The sequence below is a fragment of the Leptonotus elevatus genome, chromosome 5, assembly GCF_054856555.1.
Source record: "Leptonotus elevatus isolate MCC_2025b chromosome 5, RoL_Lele_1.0, whole genome shotgun sequence".
Classification (NCBI taxonomy): domain Eukaryota; kingdom Metazoa; phylum Chordata; class Actinopteri; order Syngnathiformes; family Syngnathidae; genus Leptonotus; species Leptonotus elevatus.
The window spans coordinates 15,835,821-15,856,902 of record NC_141243.1 but is presented as its reverse complement, the minus strand read 5'-3'; the positions used below and the strand labels follow the sequence as shown (position 1 = coordinate 15,856,902).

Below are 21,082 nucleotides of genomic sequence, written 5' to 3'. Positions count from 1 at the left end.
GGCACATATATTCTGCACGCTAAAAATCTGCAATCATTCATATGAATGAAATGACACCGAGTATAATTTAGGGTAGGAAATTGTTGCCCATTTGAAACATATTTATCATTAGTATTGATTGCAATTTAATTATGCAATAGTACAAACAAAACTACACTGAATCAACCTCAAAGCCTCCAATATAAAATAACTATTATGTTAATAAAAGATTGGAAGCATGGCTGAGTATGATGCAGTGCTGTTATTCACCACTGCAAACTACAACAAATATCTGACAGTGTAATTACATAATGAGTATTGTAAAAATTTGGAAGGCAAAACTTTATATACAGATCTTGAATTTTATAAATTAAATGATGCAAATGTTCCTTATGAACTGTCTTGTCAGTGAATGGCCGTCACTAGATAAAATGCATTATTTCTAGTCCGTATTAATTCACAAAATGAAGAATGTCAGTAAAATTTCTGACTTCAAGTCACAGGCGTTGTTACACAAGCTCCAATTATCTCACAGTTTGTTCAAATGTATCACATAAAGTCCCCAAGCACATCAATGGTTTTGTTTGCACTTTCTACAAAGAAAGATCTCTATTAAGAGTAACTCTAGCCGACTGTTGTTGTTTATGGACTTTTTCTAGCTGCACTGATGCAACTTAAGTGTTTCAGTGAAACAAATATTGCTTCAGGTTTTGCAACGGTCGGTCTAATTCTGTTCAAACATTGCTTTAAAAAAGTCATGGCATGGGATTCACCATTAAATTTTACACATCGAGCTAAAACAATATTCAGTACATCAAACACTTGCTTAGAAATGTTAATTATCCAGATAAGTATTCAATATTTTTTGCATGGTTATATAAAGTAACTTCAAAGACAGATAATGGAAATGCATTCAATTACAACTGTATATATTCTCTATGAAAAGCTTGAAGATTGCTTAACTAATTCACTGCCAGCCATTTTAGAGCATTTTGACATTTTCAATAGCCACACAATATTGTATCCAATGAAGGCTGCTACAGTACGTTATTGTGACGTGGGAATCAAGGGCTCAGATTCTGAAGGAGCAGAAGCGAGGCACACAATCCAAGTTGCTTGAATTGGAGTGGAATTTTTCCAGAGTCAGTGAGTTTGGGTGCATTTCGAGCCGCAGTGTTAGGCCACTGTGACGATGTCAATGCAGCTGTTTAACTGTACATTTCAGAGCACTTTATGCTCCCTTCTGCTACTTTATGGAGATGCTGGTTTCATGCATCAGCGGGAGTTGGCAGTTGCACACACTGCCAGAACTACCAAAAGCTGATTCAATAACTGTGATATTACTGTGCTTGATTGGCCAGAAAACTCAACAGACTTGATCACCATTGAGAATCTATGGCAAGTAGGGTAATTCATTTTCTAAAGAAATGAAATGGTTGTTGAGGGTCACACAACGACAAGCTAACCTAAATTTAGTTCTATATTCATTTATTTATATAAAGTATTCAAGTTGATTGTAGGTCTGAGACATATACGGTACCTGATAAAAAAAAGAATACACTAACCAAAACTGCTCATTCAAATTAAGAGAAGCTCAACACTGCATTCCTGTTGATCACCAGCAATACACCAACATATGAATATGATGAGGCAAACTGTTGTTGAGTGTAGAAAATACACATACAGGAAGAACCATCTTCCTTTGATGGATATTGTGGTGCCACGACGTATTAATGATCCAACCGTTTTTGAGATTTGATGATCCCCCCCGCCCCCAAGTTGTGATGTAAACTAGGAATTATGAGTGTTAAATGGTGGCAGGAAATGTTTCAACAAGCAGAAGCTAGTGAACAATTCTTCACAAAAGAGGCCCTGCTTCTTCATGCTTTGTATTGCCTTCAGTAGTTGAAGTTCGACCATCTCTGAAGGGCCCTCGTAGCCCCGGCCATTTTGGGGTACGTGCACGTTGGGGTACAAACACAAAATGGCACAATAAACCTTTTCATATGGATTTTTGTTTTGTTTTTTGTTTTGCCTGGCCTAATGCAAAATGTCATGAATTTTTATGCATTTTTAACCCACCAAAATCAACATAAATTTTTCATGGCAAACAGCACATCGCCGCGGCAACAGCGTTCAAAGATAGTCTTGATGCACAAACTTTTTTTTTTTACTTTCACTCTATATTTTAATAAATTCCAATACTGTAGCACACTATTTGTCTTCTTAAAAATGTTGCGAAATATATATATATATATATTTTTTTTAAACAGGATTAATGGTACAGTATTTCCATTCATTTCAATGGGTAAAGATGATTTGCAATACAAGTGTTCTGAATTCCGAGGCAAGCCACAGAATTATCTAAATTTAAAAAAGTAGCTATTTTGCAAGTCAAGTGTTTTGCATACATACCCAGATTGGAGGAGGCCCTTCCCTCTGCGGCTCTGTCTTTCAAACCTTCAGCTATGGACAGCTGCTGTTCATGATACTGCTTCGCCCTCTCCAAGTCCTGCATGCAGCGAGCGGCATGCCCCAGGCCCGCGTACGCTCTCATCTCGATGGATTTCTCTTCCAGCTCCTGGGCGAGCTCCAGCACGTGAGTGTGGTAGGACATGGCCTTGTCAAAGTTTCGGTGGTAGTGGTAGGCGCTGCCGAGGTTACTGTAGGCCCGAGCTTCCTCCCGCTTGTTTTCAAGGGCCTTGGCGATGCCCAAGTGCTGCTCGTGGCATTGGACGGCGTTGTCAAAGTCTCCCATGGCGATGTAGACGGCGCCCATGTTTCCCAGCTCTCGTGCCTCAGAAAGCTGATCCTTAGACTGCTTAGCCAGCAGAACACACTGCTTGTGGCTGGCCAGTGAATTTGGGTAGTCCCCGATGGCTGTGTAGACATGGCCCAAGCTGCTCAGGGCCATGGAAGCAGCCTGAAGAAAAAGACAGGGAGAGAGTATGGCTTAGATGCGAAAACATGTTAAACTGCACCCACATTTAACTAATTCACTGCCGTTGACGGCTATAGACGTCAGAAATTCATTTGAACCATTTATATTAGTTTAAATTTGTTTCCACTTTTGTTAACAAGAGTATGAAAACCTAGAACTATTAAAGTCATGCAATTAATTACAATTAAAAATGTTAATCACCTGATGCAATTAGAAAAAACAAAGAAAAGATTATTAAAAATTAGGAGCGTCAGACGATTAACATTTAACACTACGATTAATTAAAAATGTTACATCTGTTCTTAATGTACAATAAAAAAAAATCTAGGTTTTCATAATCTTGTTAACAAAAGTGGGAAAAAAGTGTTAAACTAATAGAAATAGTTTAAATGAATTTTTGCCATCTATAGCCGTCAATGGAGTAATTGTAGTGAAAATTCCCCACTACGCCTGCAAATATAAATCCATAAATTCACTGAGAAAAGCTTACTGCCCAGACACCAACTGACCAGAAAAACCTCATTTGATTGTGAGGTTGCAAAGCAAGGAAGGGGGTAAAGTGTGATGCATATCAGCACAGCAGTAGGTTTGTATCAAAGGCGCCAGTTTGCCAACTGCAATCATACTTCACGGTGTGCCACCAGAAACGGAACAAAGAAAGTGCTAATCAGGCGGGTGAGTCGAGGGGTTTCAGCTTCACGGTAGACCTGTGCGAGCGGGAGGCAAATGGCTGACTGTCTTGCTGCTAGCAGGAATACTGAAGCTATAAACGGAAACAAAATATTTCTGTGTGTCTCCCCTGCATTTCATGCCATTTCCGCAAGCACCATCCAAAAGTCAAAAAAAAAGACTGCAATAAGAACAAATTGCACTGCGAAAAGCAGGAAAATGTCAACAAAATAAGGCAAACCCTGTCCCCACATACACAAGAATTTGCATGTAGATGAGTATGTAAACATCTGTCATTTTATTTATATTTTTGCTTTTCTTTTGATGATGTCATAGTGAACAATTATCTTCTCATGTGAACCTTTACCTTGTCTTGGTCAATCTAGAGTGTGAGTGGTGTTCGTTATCTGGCTAGTGGTGAGAACGTGCCTCACAGTTCTGAGGTTCTGAGTATGAATCTACTCGTGCCTTTCAGTGACAATCATAAAAACGATTATTGTCCTAAACAGTGCATTTCTTATGTTGTGAAAGTACCCTGAATGCACCGTGTTTCCTCACAGCAATGTGACATGTATGCGATTCTACCCTTCCTGACAAAAGCGAGACCAGTTGGAGTTTACTGTAAAACTGAATTAGACAACAAGGGCTATGTTCATTTTTCTATGCAATGCGATTGCGATCAATACAATTCAATTTTGTTTCAAATCCGACCCATCCTTGGACAACACTCTTCTTCTATTGTTACCTTTTTGGCTGCTGCTTTAGCGGTGTAGACAAAGAACATTTAACAGAAGAAGAAAAACATCTTTCTCTCAAGGCAAAACAAGCTTGAGGGAAACATTTTTTTTTTTTTTACAACACAACTTGTGCTAAACACATAATAGAAGGTCAGATAAAGGCTCGTTTTCCATTTTTTCAATTTCACGTTCAATGGAGAAAGAAACACTGCCTCCTAGTGGACAAAGGAAGAACAGGCCTTTAGACACGCGAATAGCTGACGACCTGTGTGTGAAAATCTTGAAACAGCGTGATGTTTGTCTAAAAAAATAAATGCACGTGCCTGCTGATCCACAAATGCCCTCGACTCACAACTCACAAGCACATAATAAGTTGCACTTGTTTCTGTAATTTGAATGAGTACATAAAAATTATTTAACAAAAAATCCTGATTGGGCATCATGCTCTGCAGTGTGAACGTAGTCAAAAAGAGTTACACACATTGCATATTTGAATACAAGACGTACTGCATTTAAAAAAAATCACAAGTACTAAAGTCAAACGTAAAATCGCAATGACATGCTAATGAAAAATAGCATCATTTTCTGGAAGTGATATTCGGTTGAAAAATGAATATTCACACACAAACTGTTTAAGCGCCTGCAGACAGGTAATGTAACGATACTCAAAGGCACATACTCTTTCTAATGTGTGGCAAGTACAATCGCTCAATCGCAACTTCATTTTTCTAGTACCCTTCTTATCTTAATATAACCTCCATGCATGTGTGGCGCCACATTGCCCCTCAGAGGCCAAAGCGTGCACAACAGAAACATCCGGTATTTATTTTACTAATTGGCTATGTACTTTGGCTTCAAACTCACCTGTGACCAGAATGAGGAAGCACTTAATGTGGATGGTAGCTGTTTCTTAAGGATCCAGATCATAGTTAAGAACAAAGGAGAGCTTTGTTTGCCACTCTCTCATTTATGTAAAATTAATTGATTATAATTGGCATGCTATAGTAGTTGCTTTGATATTTTATTGATTTTTGATCATTGTGACTTTAATTGCAATCAAGTGGAATTTTCAGTCCATATTATGATTTGTTTTTATCTGGAAATGACTTTTGTCAGGCTTCTAATTGGCTGAAATATCTTTGCAGTTAAGCATAATAAACTGTTGGTTTGACATGCACTTAACAACCTGCAAATGACCAATAGTTTTTCAACAAAATTATGATTTTTTTCACATTAAATAACAAAACATTGGTTAATAAGAACATCTCCAAGGCACATAACCAGAGCAGGCTCATGAGATGTTTATACAGAGGGTTAACAGCTGCGACGGGGGTCAGCTTTCTCTGCCTGAACAGATGTTCAATTAATCTCACTCGACCAGCTAATAAAGCAGTTCCTTGCACAGGTCCCACCCACTCCATACTAGCCAGGAAAAAGTTTGGACACGGGCCACCGGAGAAGATGACAAGGAAGGTCACTGTCAAGCCTGGAACCATTAACATAGACTGCGTCATGATGAAGGTCAATAACAAATAATGCTAGGTTTGAACTATTTCATCCTAACTATTTACCTTGTGTTACATGTACATTATTGTGCATTTATACCTTCACTTCGACTTAAGTTACGTCAGCCATCTTTTATGTGACAGCTGTCAGGTTTAGGATCATTCTTTCTCAGCGTTAGAACCTTCAATAGATGGGGTGCAGAACCAATATTAAATGTAAAGAAATGGACTTGCAGTGAACAAGTCATATATTTCACTGGCACTGGGGTGACATAATGAAATTCTGATGCTTTGAATAAATGAAAACCAAAGTACAATATTGATTTTAAAAAAATCAATACAATAAGAGTCTCTTACAAGGACAAACTCTATATTTCATTGGTTATTTTTCTCACATAAAATGTCCAAATTGTATACAAAGTTAGTAAGCCTTATTTCCTTCACTTCAAGTTGCTGCTGATGTCTGCAACCAATTACCTGCTGACACAAGGACTTTCAGCACTTTGCTCAAGTTTAAAGACGCAAAAAGGCATTGCACAGACCCAGGGATGCAATTACCCTCCGACACAAACTGTTGCTGTTTCATGTTCTAAGATAGCCTATCTGAGGCTGCTCAATTACATGTACCTTTTGAAGCCTTGGTTGTTCTCTCAAACTCAAACTTCTACTTTTGTGAGCAGAAAACAGAGGATTCCTCATCTGCCTGACATCAGAGTGCAGCTGCATAGGCGGCAAAAGCTAGACCACAATCTTTCGCCAGCACACGCTCTGATGAGTGGCCCCAAAGTGAGACTGCAACACTGCATTCTCTCCTCAGATGGAGGCCAAGATAATGAGGAGTCTACCTTGACAATCACAGAGGATGCTCAACTACAGGGACCACCTCTTGAAATTGAAGCGATCTCCAAAAGAAGACTTTGAGGAGGATACAAGACACACAATATATTCCGCTTGGGAGGGAAAATTACCTCAGACTTAATTTTGGCCAAAATTCTCTCTCATTCTCTCTCTCTGTCTCCCCCCCAATCATTCAAGTGCACACATACGCAGCGTTTCTTTCTTCAGAGTTGCCCCAGCTACCATGAACTGAAGTAACCTACTTTCCTTTAAAAAGTAACTGAGTTTACTTGATTTTAAATGACTATAATTTCTCTAAATTTACACAGCTTTGCTAAAATATATCTAAAATCAAGGGAGCAGTGGAGGTATTATACATAGGTTTATTAAAAATAATAATAATATGTATATATATATATATATATATACAGTATATACAGTATATATATACACAGTATATAAATATATGTATTTATATATAAATACATATATATAAATACATATATATATATATATATATATATATATATATATACATACATACATACATATATATATACATACATACATATATATACATATATACATACATATATATATATATATATACATACATATATATATATACATACATATATATATATATACATACATATATATATATATACATACATATATATATATATATATATATATATATATATATATATATATACATACATACACATACATATATATACATATATATATAATAAGTTACTAAGTAAAGCATTACTTGCATCACTGGTGCGATATGATTGTATTTACAAAGTCCAGCCCGTCTGGAAGTGATCTGATTTGATTGAAAACTCTGGATATCCAACTGGCGTTAATCAGCAAATCGATGTTGCACTGAGAGTCTCCTAATTAGAAGGTAAACTTGTTGTTGTGCTTTGAGCAGACAGGACGAAAGCAAAGGGAGATGACAGAGGAGGGGTGATGCTATGTTACCGGTAGTTACAAACACTTGATACCAACTAGACAATTTCTTACTCTTGACATGGCGAGTGGCTTAAGATCCATTCCACATTCTCCTCTATAAACTCCTCCACTAAGTATGTTTATATTCAGTGGAGCGTTAGACTAATGGTTGCTTTCGTAGCATGTGCAAGAGGTAATGAATCGTACTTAGAATAATTATCCTCTTATGTCATGCAGCAGAGCTGCTATTGATAGTATGAGTTTTGTGGCTCTGAGGCCCTGTTGTGTGTTTTTCTCACACCGGAAAGCACTTCACTGCTAACTCGAGTTAGGTTGTGATGAGTCTACTTGCAGGATATCCTTAGGTTCATCATCTGAGCTTTGATATGATTAAAACGTGATAATCATAGACTCGTGGCATTCACAGGAAAACTGCAGTTGCCATGGTAATAAACAGTTAATCAGTTAAGAATAGATCACCATGCATGTTGATAAATTAAAAAAACAAGGTGAGTGTTTTCCTTGCACTCCTGTGGTTCGATTAGGGGATGTCGTTGACATTTGTCAACTGCGGGCATGTGAAGCCCTTTGGGACTCTTGTGTGATTAAGGGCTATATAAATACACTTGACTTGAACAGTTAGAGTAGCAAACTCCACTTACAGTCTATAAAATGCAACGGCAATGAACAGGGACAGTATCAACTTTTCAGCAGAACCCGGTGCACGGCCATATATTCACCATAATGACAATCAAATGCTTACTTACAAGCAGTTTTGGCAAAGTTATGTGGAGTTAGGCCTGGGCGATAATTCAATATCAATATTTATTACAATAGACATGTGATCAATATAAATAAAGAATGTGTTTAATAAAAATGTTTGAGAAAAAAAATTAAAGAAAACCATGACTGCGGCATTGCGTGTGCTGTAGGCAGAGGTGTGAGGCGTATGCGCGATAAACGAAATACATGGTGTAGAAGTCAAGGAGGTCCCTGTCTTTAACCTGTAACTGTATCAACGATACTGTTTTGGGGTGGCGTCTTCCGCAAATAAGCATTTACGGCACTGCTTGAATGAGGAGCATGAATGTAAACATTGCACATTACAATACATTACAATACACACAAAAACATTGTTCCTTGAGAACTAGTTTTACTACCAGATATTTTGAATTGTTATTCTTATTTTGATTAGGTAAAAAAAATAAAATAATTATCAATCGACTGATATGAAATACTTCCATCGTGATACACTTCTCAGCCATATCGCCCGGACCTTTGTGAAGTCATGGATGATGGATTTTTTTTTTCCCCATCATTTTCTTCGTATGAACCAAAATGAAATGACTTTTTTCTCAAATGGTTAAAAACACAATATGTCCTGATATACATGAATTGAGATTGGGATGAAGTTCTTAATCTAAGAAATGCCTGCTAATGGTAGACGCAACGGTAAACACATACCAGCGAGTATTTTTTGACAATAAATACCAGGTAGGTAACTATCAACTACAAACATAATATATATTCACTACAAATATTTCTCATGTGACTGGAAGGACTGTAGCGTGGCATGCAAACACATTTTCCCACAAATTGAAGTGCAAACACAATTCAGTTTCCATCAACATAGAGGACATTACAATGACTGACATTAATTTCCCTGGAGCCTAACCACAACTCGACTAACCTTATCTAAACAAAACAAAACAATAAAAACAATAAAAATGTAAGGATTTATGGGTGGTGAGTCCCCACAATCTGAATTTGCAGATTTATGCATGTGTAACACAAGTACATGCACACACGCGCGTGCGCACAGAAATCCAGCTGGCTGATTAAAAGGCACTGCAGAGGAAAGGTGAGGAGAACCATGCACCAGCGTTTCCCTTAACAAGCTAGGCTCCAGCAAGCATGAGCAGCTAGCTGGCGGTGAACACGAGAGGGTATTAGGTGTGTGTGTGGGAGGGGGGCAGATAAAAGCGATGGGGGAGATTGTGTTTGAAGAATGAGAAGAGAGAATGCTAAAGACATCCCCAGGCTGAGGCCATCCTTCCATCTGGATTCCATGCTACAAATGCATCCCGACAGTAAAAGGAAACATCTCTCTACGTGACGTAATGAACACAGAACAGATCAGAACAACAACGCTCCAAAAGTAGCATGACCCAACATCTCTGCATGTTCATTGCATACAGTACCAACAACGTGTGTTTGTGTGAAAACATGAGGGATGAAATGGGTGTTGTATGAAAAAGGCATACTGGTGGCATCAGTGAGGATGTTGGGGGCGGGGATAGCCATGATAAAATATTCATCTCGCTTTATAGGTTTAGATTTCATTCTCTTCCGATCTGGTGTTTGCACATGGATAGGGATCCCACAGGAGCCACAATTAAATTGGCCAAATGACAGTCACTCGGCCATATCAAAACCTTCTGTTTTCTAAGCAGGGGAATGTTGTGATTTGCCAAGCTAGGGTAGGTACAGCTGTGGCTGAGTGCTCTCTTAAGCACATGCACGCACGCACGCACACCCCCCCCCCCACACACACACAAATAAGAGACCCTGATCCCCACTTTACCCTCTCAAATTCAAAGATAATATGCCTGATGGGTGTATCTGCTATTACCAAAAACACAGATCAGCGAGGGGAAAAAGCGCTCCAGTTAGGCTGACCAGGGCCACAAAGCTCAAAACCTGACCCGACTCCCGATGGATTTCGCCAGCCCCATTGTTTTGTCCCACTATTACATAGGTCCCCTCCCAGCGTCTCAATTTTTCATTTTTTTTTTGTCCAGTCAGCAAGCCAATTATTTGGGATACGTGCATGTCAATCACACAGTTAAAATACATTTAATTACAAGCAGGTGTGTTTTTGTCATACCTAAACTACAATTACTTTCTGCATCAGTGTCTAAGAACCATGGGAAATGTAGTATTACTATCCCAGTGTTTCAGCAAAATTGTAGCATTCCGGGTTTAAATGTTGAAAATCTGGTCACCCTAGCATAGCATATCCTATTTTGGGAGATCTTTTTATGACTGCACTGCTTATCGCATTAGCTAGCTGTTAGCCAATTCCTAGACTCAATCATCAGAACTAATCTGGTTGACTGGCAATGTTGACATACTGATTGCACAAGAACCACTTGTTCATTTGTGACCTGTGCAAGCTCCAGCTCATACATAGATGACGCCAGAGGACCAGAAGCATGATAATTCCTTTAGCCTTCACAGGACACCTTAACAGAAGGACTGATTGTCACTAAAGGTCAAACTACGGGTAAGGACGCTCGTGACGACTTCCACGCTGTCTGTTGCAGGATCCTCACACAGCCACTTCTACTGTACAAGAAGCAACAAGATGCAGACGCGCCAACAGCCATGCGGAATTGCATGGGGTTAACTAATGATACACACAAGATGCAGCGGAGCTTTGGCCTGTGAAAAAGCCTTTTTTGTCTGAGCTGTGGGTAGTCTGCGCAGTGGTGCCAGGCTAAATGGGAGATCATTTGCGGTTAGACTCAAGAACCAGTATACATTCCCTCAAACGTCCTTACTCCAAAAGTATCTTAAGGCTTGTGGGTTATATGCCTTTGTGCATGTGTGTGTGTGCGCGTCAACATCTGTGCAGCCACATTTATGCAGTTGGTGTATTTTTTCCGCCTGTTTGAGGCAATACTACAGCCACTGGTGGCAAACAGTCGAGAGGAAGAAATCAGATGAGCCACAAAGTCAAACTGAATCCCACAGTCTCCATTGGAAAATTTGAGTGCTCTATTCAAGAGGGTGATATTCTCAGACAATATTCAACTGTGTTTCAAGAAACGGTCAAATGTTAGATGAGAGAAATGAAGAGAGGGCGGCACAGTAACTGAGCTGGTTTTTGGCGACATGTCCTCCACACGACCCCCTTCTCACACCCCACCTTGCTGTCACAACACTGGTCCCCTGTGACAGGATGTCAGCATTGTTCTGACACAGACGCAGACCCTCCTGCCCTCTGATGTATAAACACATGAATAGAAACTCGAGTTGAGGAGAAAATTGAAGTGGTGGCACGCTGGGGGAAGCAGGGACACTGTCAATGGATCTTAATGTACTCTAAATCAGAGTAAAGCCTCGAAGGGTTGCTGCTTATTTCTGTGCTCAAGTCAAATCTCCACAGGCATAGCTGCGTGATGTGTGCCGGAGAAGGGAATCAATTCTTTAGAGACCTTGTGGTGACAGGAAAGGAAATCACAGTGGTGTTTGAAAGTAATTTCAGGACGGGTTTGAGGTAAACATCAATGCATGCTACTTTATAAGAGCCTCTAAGCTTGCAGAAAGCGGGGCATAATGCTTATTTAGTGTTTACTTCTTTACACTAATAGCCTTTTAGGAGAGGTTAAATTCACTCTGAGTGAGCACACAACAGAAATCTTTGTGCCCGTAGGCATCGAGAAGTAGAATTTAGTTCAGTTTGCGAGGTTCATAATTTACTGAGGGTCCATTGACAAAAGTTGTAAAAATGATTGATGAACAAATACAAAACGCTGGATGTCCTTCATTGGCAACTGCATGCGTTATGTCACCAGCTTAGGATTTGCCATTCTGCATTTTATCCCACCATTTAAGAGCAATGGACATCCCCAATCTTAGAGGGGCGGTGCTATATGGTGGCCAGGGGTGTCCAACCCTTGTCATTCTCTGGCCAACCTCACACCTCGGTGAAATTTTTGGTATCTGTCATTTCCCTGTCATTTTCACATGGATGCAGTAGACTTAGACCCCTTGACACTCTGCCACAAGTTATTAATATTAATTGCTTAAATGCAACTCCAAAAGAATCTGTCTTTAGAAAATAACATTTAATTCTCATGTTCAACATCAATCAAAATAATTTCTTTCACACATGCCAATCAACCAGCATGGCTGAGAAGAAGTCATTGTTTGTCAAATTGTCATACCATCCGCCGTCATGGATTCATGAAATCAAATACACAATTATCCAGAAACTTGCACAACACATTCATAATACAAACAGGAGCAAACCTAAGCAAAAAGCAGCACTTAGAATTGTGAAGAATGAAGATTTTTTTTTGTGTAATTGTAATTTTGGGATACGATTTAAATGTATGAGTGTGTCTGATGTCATGACAATTGATCGTTCTGACCGACTTTTAGCAAGTGAATCAAAGCATGAGATAGAAGTAGACTATGAGAGAGTATACAAAAGCAAAGCAACAGCAAAGGAAATTACATAGTAAATTAAGATCAGCAAAACGTTGCTTTGAGCGTGTTGAGCAAGGTTCTAGATTATGTGCACATTTGAATTCATGAAACCCTGACCGTGGACGGTACGTTCAAGAATGAAGAACACGTGTGCGCCCACCCATGGAAACTTTTTGGCCATGCCCCTGAGTGCACTGACCAATGAAAACAAACAAACATGACTAAATTAGTATTTCATAAGGTAAACTTGAGAACAAGAGACTACCTTCACAAAGAAAGGCCCGCCCCCATGCTTGAATTTTAATGAGGGACCTTCTTGCTGTGCTAACCACTACATTGATTAGGGCTGGTTGGAAAGACATCAAGCAAATAATAGTTAAATTAATAAAAGGAAGTTTGCGTTTGAACCAGCCTATCCCTCAGAAGCCAACTTGCTGTTGTTATGGCTTCTCGTTGGTTCTGACAGAGTGCCAAATCAAGCACAGCTTGCAGGGCCCCAGCTGCATATGACAGAATTCAGCAGGAAGCCGGGCAGTCAATCCAAGGACGTTGCATTCTTTGGTCATTCAAGGATGTTTTGGCGGCTCATGGATGGGAGGCGCTGCTCCTGACAGCACAAACAGCTGGACAAATCAGGTCTGACATTCTACAGTGCAAGGAGAAGACTTCTACGCTTTGGTAAGGAATGGAAAAGACAGCAGAAGAGAGGTGAAGATTGGAGAGAAGAGGAGAAAGGAGATAAAGTTACACTGGTTAAGGTTTGAGAGACCCAGATCTTATTGATCTACAGCAGAGCTGTTGCTTGGAGCATGCTGACACAATGAAAAAATGAAGCCGGTGTCAGCACCTCACAGTTCTCATGGAGAGACACTTTAGCACTCCGCCTCTAATCCATTCTGCAACAGTAACTCATGCTTAAACCAGATTTCTATGAAATTGATTCATGGCTGCTTTCAAATGCTTAGTGTAAGTCTGCTTTCTTTTTGTTTAGGCAAATGTGAGCTTCAAAAATTCAAGAGGATATTGAATTAGTAAAGAAAAACTGTGTGCATTGAATTGTGTTCACTGCTAGATCAACATCAACTTCACCTTGTATTGTCATCTGCACCTGTAATACACATTATAAAGGAAATGTATCATCCCGCCCATGTCAGTTCTAAACAAAAATCCTGGGTTTTATCTTTGTGAAATTAAAATTTAAGCTTCTAGTGTCTCTGTGTCCATACTGTAACTTTAGAGACCTTGCTTCGCTTTAAGATGTTCTTCATTTTCATTGTGGCATAATCAACTTAAGACAGAAGGTCTCTTGTGCTTTGCCTTCACTCTATGATTTATTAGACGTATGGGAAGTAGACACCCCCCAAAAAATGCATGACAATTAGGAGTGTAATAACAAGTTGAATGAGAAAATCGGTTTTGATGAACGACTGGATTGGTCACAATAAATGTAGCGTGAATCGGCCAATGGCCCAATTAAAAAATTATAAATCGTTTTCATTTCTTGCTTTTTAAATTTTTTTATTCACTTGAATAGTTTAGGCTTACATGTTGCTACATAGTAAAATGATTGCTTACGTTCAGCAAAAAACTCATTGCCATATCCTGTTGAAATGAGTTGCATCATATTGAATCGTATCGCAATCCACTGAATTGAACCCAATCAAATGTTTACACTTTCAAATGTCCAATCCTTGCATAAGTATGGAAATGTATTTTATCCGTGAGGTACACATTCCTAATGGCAATGCATTTTCCGTAAATATACTGCCAACCTTGATAAATTCATACAAACGATTAACACCAAAGCATCTTTGCATCTCTCATCTACAGGTTAAACAGCCAACAAAAAACGTTGCCCATTCCAACTCATGCCATCAGGCTCTGTATGGTGCTGTTTGAGTGAATTTGCAATGACATGCCATACAGCTAAAGGACATCAGTCTACCTCAAGCTCACTGCACAAATCCCATCTCCCCTCTGTGCTTTTATTCCCAAAATGCAATTACAAGCTTGGCACGAGTGTTGTGGGTAGTGACTGTGACGTGGGCAACCTGCAGCACCGAGCATGTGCTGTGCACTAAGTGTTGCAGTCAAGACCACACCGACCGAGACAAAGACATTATCAAGACGAGAGAGTATCGAGTCAAAGGCAAGACCAACATTTTTGAATGTCAAGACAGAGGCAAGACCAAGATTTTTGGAGGTCAAAAATGAGACAAGACCAAGACTGTATATAGCAAAGAAATATCACCAAAAAAAACACATAACAAAATGACCAGTATTTTATACACATACGGTATAGCACATCTGCATGCCTATCGCCAGCTCCAACTGTGACACAGCTTTAAGACCATGAAGTGAACTCAGCATAGCATGATAGAAAGTAAATCCCTGTGACATTCATTTATATGTCCCATATAAGAGATATATGCCTATTTGGAGGTGTATAGCGGACTATGCCCTCATTTCAAATATCATGTGTGAAGGCTTGCACAGAGGGACAAAATATGAGTTTTCAAGCCAGACACATGCAGCAGAACTCAGCTGATGCTCTGCATGAGCTGGTAATATGGTCAGCAGATACCCAGGAAGAAAACAGGATGGAAATGATCACCCGTACGAGATGAAGTACAAGTCAAGTTGTAGAGAAGGGTTTGGTGCAGATAAAAGGAAGGGGTGATCAGGAAATAATAGCTTGCTTTTAAAACATGTTTTTTGGGCGATACAGGGCCACCTGCCAGCGCTGCCTCCGGCTGTGAGTGCACACCACTGGACTCTGATTGACAGGGAGGGTAAATACTTGCTGGCGGGGCCCCTGATTGTATCTCTTGCCCTTGGCATAATAGAAGACATAGTGAAAGAGTGATAGTTTCAGACCTTCAACCACAAATTATGTTGGCATGTCGTCTCAGCCACCTGAGATGCACGTATGTTTCGAGCAACCTGTGTCCAGAAAACTCAAACACACATTTGTCTGTGCTACTTAAACTCAAATCTTCTGCGGGAAGAGATGGCAGCAAATACTAATAGAGCAGGATATAGGAAGTGAAAGTGTTTGTCAAGAGTGCCATAGAGGCAGAGAGGAAAGAGGGAAATGTTTACCAAACACTCATGCAGGGATGTTGTTAGAATTTGAAGGGCTGATTTTTGTCGAATGCCAGTTGTCACCAGGTCACGGAAAGTAAGCCCTGGGATTTACCAGTGTAGGAGGAACAATTGGCTCTCATTGACTCTCCCTGCTGTAGAGAGGCCAGGGGAAACTTTGTAAGCTTTGTGAGAGCTAAAGAGAGACAGCTGACTCAAAGCAGCAATGCAAGCACCAATTGAAGTCATCTCATATAAGCCGCGGGAGAATGAGGAAAACACCAGTGTGGCTTCCTGTGTGTTTCATTGGCATCGTCACATGGTCAATGGTGCAATCAAGGGCTATGTTTGCACGACCATTACAAGGCAGGATACAGGCTTCATTGCCATACTATGTGCCTAACCCATCAGATTTGGAGGGACGAATCAAAGAGTGAAGTGAGAAAGGAAAGCAGAGGGCAATACAATGGCGCCAACATCAACAATCATTATATGACTCATTCTACATCTGCTGCCTCAAGCTGATGAGGCCTAATTTATTGTGTGTAACGAGTCTCTAAAATTTCACCTGGGCAGCAGTATAGGCAATGGGCACACCGCTTTGTAGAGTTAGGACTGGATTGTTCATAAAACATCCAGCCATTATTTGAACCTTACCTAATATTGCACGTCTGTTATTCCAACAAAGTGGACATGAATTTGTTTCTCTGTGAATCAGGTTAGCCTTGGTTCCGGACTGCCCCACTGCTGTATGGTGTTCCACAGGGTTCAGTTCTGAGGCCACTGCTGTTTTCATTGTATCTGCTGTCCCTGGGTTTTATCTTAGCAAACCATGGTATTTCCTTCCACTGCTATACAGATGATTTTCAGATCGATGTACCGCTGAAGGAAATAAAGGCCTGGGTGGCACTAAACAGACGTTATGATGTTTGGTCCCAATGGCCTTTCTACATCTCATCCTGCTGACTTGGGCGCCTTATCTAAACAGTCTCAAACTTGGGTGTTAAGCTAGACAGTGATTTTAAATTGGACCGTCAAATTGATGCCGTTGTTAAATCTAGCTTTTTTTTATCTTAGAAATCTGGCTATGGTAAATCCTCTCCTTTCGCAACAGCACTTTGAGACAATAATTAATGCCTACGTCACATCCCGACTGGATGACTGTAATACACTTTATTTTGGAGTCAGCCAGTCTTCCCTTGAGCGTCTCCAGTTGGTCTAAAATGCATAACTCCAACTCTGGCATCCCTTCACTGGCGCCCTGTACATTTTAGAATTTGTTTTAAAAGTATTATTTTTTTCAAATCTTTAAGTGGTCTTAGCTTCTGAGCTCCTCCAACCCTACGCACCTGCCCGGTGCCTCAGGTCAGCGGACCAGACCTTACTGGAGGTGCTGAGGGTTAAAAGGAAACTCAAGGGGGATCGAGCCTTTTCCGTTGCTGGTCCCAGTCTTTGGAATGACCTCCCGGTAAATATTTGGCAAGCCCCCTCTCTCCCCATCTTTAAAACTCATCTTAAAACTCATTTTTATGCTTTGGCTTTTGAGTCTCAGAACAATACTCAGTCTCATTTTCGTATTTTGTGGTATTTAGTGTTTTTATATTATTAATGTATTGTTTTAACTGCCTTGTTGTATGTTGGCTCCATGTATGCAATTGTGGTTGAGCCCACTTAAAATATAGTTGAGTTAAGTTACCACACAAAGACAAAATAGTTTTACTACAACCTTAACATAGAATCTTATTTGTGCAGACACCTCTGTTTAATGTTAACCAGCAAACGCATTTCTGTGTATATATACAGCAGGCAATAAACAAGTGGAGTACACGCTAGAGACAAGCCCCTACAAAACTCATCATCTCTGAGAACGTGAGATTGTGACACAGTCCATATAACAGCCATAAAGCCGTTACTTGCATCTCTTCAGAGCTGCAGGCGTACACAAACTGTGCACAAATACAAAGACAACACTGGAAAGGTCCCTTTTGTCTGCTCAGCACTGATGAAACGCTACCCACAGCGAACTTCAATCACACTGGAAAATGACTCGGAGATGCGCTGTAACGCCGACAGTGTCATTAAGCCTGTCACTCTGTCCCCCGGAGTGCAGGGAAGGGAGAATCACCACTGGCCTCCGCAACACATCATGTAGCCCTGAACTAAGGCAAATGGTATGCCCCCCCCACCCCCCACCCTCCTGTGTTTCATCTGTCAGTCTGAAACGAGCACAATGAAGCTGTCTAATTATTGTTCGTCCATAAACCCTCAAACGTCAAGCACTCAGACAATGGAATCATCTACTCTAATGGCGCTCGCAGCCGATTGTAACAAATGCTATCATGCTAAAAATGAGAGCTAAAAATCCTATCATGTATGTCCCCGCACAGCGCATACACACACATGCATACAGGCAGACACACAATACATAGACCAAGATAAGCCTCCACATGCCATCAGAAAGTAGCGTGTGATTGGCCTCTGTGGAGCGACTGCTTCTCTCATCATTAACTCTTCGGAGGATCACACTACTCTAATCACGCTAAGCCTCTCTGAACGGCGATGAAGTCAAAAACGTGCCCATGCACACATTCACAGCGGCTCAAATTGTTACACAGATAGAGACACAAAAACACACACTGCACAACATATTCCTCATCAACGGCAGTGGCAAAAAAAAGAAATAAATGCAGCCTGTAAAATGTTGATGCTAAATAGGGACTGGATGAGCTACTACTATGGGGAGGTTGCATTATAGGGACATTAAAAAGCTGTTACTTGAAGGGGAATATCCTCCACATTAACAGCTCAGTTTCGATTTCCTGTTAGACACTGAAAGAGTATTGGTGTCTAAATCTAAAATGGGGGAAATGTTTAATTAAAGTTATATTTCAAAGTTACTTTTCACTGACAGCGATAACCTCAATAAAACAGACAAATGTTTTGTCTTTTTTTTTTCTAGTCAAAGCAATCTTGTAAAAATTGGCATAAAACAATCAAATAAAAGTATCTTCTCTCTGCGCCCGTAACTGAAACAACAGTGCGTAGTTTCCAGTGACACCTCTGCAGGCAGTGTGGATGTCAGACCATGGGTGTTCCTAGCTCATTTTTGGGGTGGAATTGAATTCTAAATTCAAGAGCTAAATTCAATTCTAAATTCGAGAGCACTTATCTAGCTCATTCTATAAATGAGCTAGATAAGTGTATTAAAGGGACAGTGTGTTAATTTCAATAATATGCAAAAAAAAATAATCCTATCACATCAACTTACTTTATATATATATATATACATATATATATATATATATATATATATATATATATATGTATATATATATGTATATATATATATGTATATATATATATGTATATATATATAATAGGTTGTGCTGCACCTAACAGGAGGTTGACATGTTTCGCCGCCATCTTTCTGCTATGGAGAAAACCTTTACAAATGTGTGCTTCCAAAATGCACATGCATTGAAGTTAGGTTGTTGCAATCTATTAGTTCACCACTAGAAGGCACTACATTGTACATGATTCGATACACTGTCTCTTTAACACACAGTACTTTGTTTAAACAGAATATTTTAACAACAAAATTACATGAAGGCAGCTGCCTCAAAAATGTTTTTTTCCACATAATTCCTCCTCTGAGCAACCTATTTGCACACATGAATATGCTGCCTTCCAGTGATATACACACAGTACATTCATGGTGTAAGTAGAAAAGGCTAGTTTGCATGGGACACTTTATTATCATGACCGGTCCTCATTTTTGCTGAATTTAATTGGAGCTCACTGTTTATGTTTTTAGGTAGGAGTCAGCTGATGTTTTTTGTTGTTGTTGTTTTTTTAGCTAGGAAACTTTTTAGATGGTCAGAGACGGCACCACTATCCTCGCTTTGAATAGAAATAGAAGAAGCTAGCTGTTATGTCCTTGCATGTGTTAAAGCCAAGGTGCTACTGAACGGATTGGATTGAATGCACACAAGCAAAATGTGTTGTACTTCACTTTCATAAAATTGGGAATGAAATTCTGTTAAAATGTACAAAAGTGTTACATTCATCTTGCTTGCTAAAAGGTCAGCATCCCTAAAACTCTGATCCTGGAATCGCCTGCAGCACACCAATATACTGTATTCACTGAAGACCTTGTAATCCTTACTTTTAAAAAATTTATTTAATGATGTGTTTCCACAAGGATACACTATTTCTCTATTGAGCAATCAAAATAGCAAACTTTGACTGTAAATATCACTTTAGTTACTAAACTAAACGAAATGGTACAACATGGAGCTGTTTTTTTTGTAGCCATAACACAATTTGACAATAGAAATGAAAATAATTGCAAGTGTGTGTGTGTGTACCAAAATGTGGCACCACATGGGAACCTAGTCTCTGCCATCAAAGCTTGCCACAAGCTGCAATTAAATCTGATGACAGCGCCAGCAATAGCTACTAAATTTTCTTAAGTGAACTGTGCAACTATAAAATACCCGGGACATTTTTGCTTCTATTCTCATGACTGAATATTTTACAATCTCTGTGCCACATGGTTCTATTCTTCACTTAAGATAGGACACTAGTGCGAGTCCAGCAACAGCCTGTCTCAAGTTTTATTTTGAGAGCATACTGAGTGACGTGGATGGTCAAGTATATAGCGGCAGTGCCCGTAGGCCTCTGTCCGCTCTTAAGACGTAGTACTTTCATTTCACTCATTTGGGGCCTCGTATTTTCAATCCATTTTATTGCTTTTTCAGAGCTCGTTCCACAAAGACACATTCCACCCCCTCATAAAGTAAGAGGACTCCCATCCTAAAGAGAGATTGGAGAAGAACTCAATATTGTGCCACAGGGACAAGAATGCTGACACTGTCTTAACGTGGGACAACAGCTAAACTGAGTGTTGAGGGGCAGAATGAGAAAGCGAATGAAAGCATATCTTAGTGTATACGTATTGTTTGGAGGCTTGGGCTGAGCCAGACTAAGCAGCTATAATCCCGGTCCTTGGCGCAATGTCAGGAGCCTTGCAAAAGGCCATTTCCTCAAAATGCATAAATGCAGTCTCTGACATCCCAGTGCCGGCCAACACCTTATACATAACGTGTACTTGTAGGTCTGCTGACCTTTCGCCTTGGCCGAGTCATGGGTCT

The 21,082-nt window shown here is 39.8% G+C and overlaps 1 protein-coding gene across 3 annotated transcripts in view; it reads right to left on the bottom strand.

Moving 5' to 3' along the window:
* The window catches only part of LOC147173912 (tetratricopeptide repeat protein 28-like), a 195,713-nt gene that overhangs the window by 41,517 nt on the left and 133,114 nt on the right, over positions 1-21,082 (bottom strand). For all 3 annotated transcript variants that reach the window (XM_086076481.1, XM_086076482.1, XM_086076483.1), the window contains one exon: positions 2,395-2,902. In XM_086076481.1, coding sequence (XP_085932607.1) covers positions 2,395-2,902 — 508 coding nt within the window. The remainder of the gene's footprint in view (positions 1-2,394; positions 2,903-21,082) is intronic.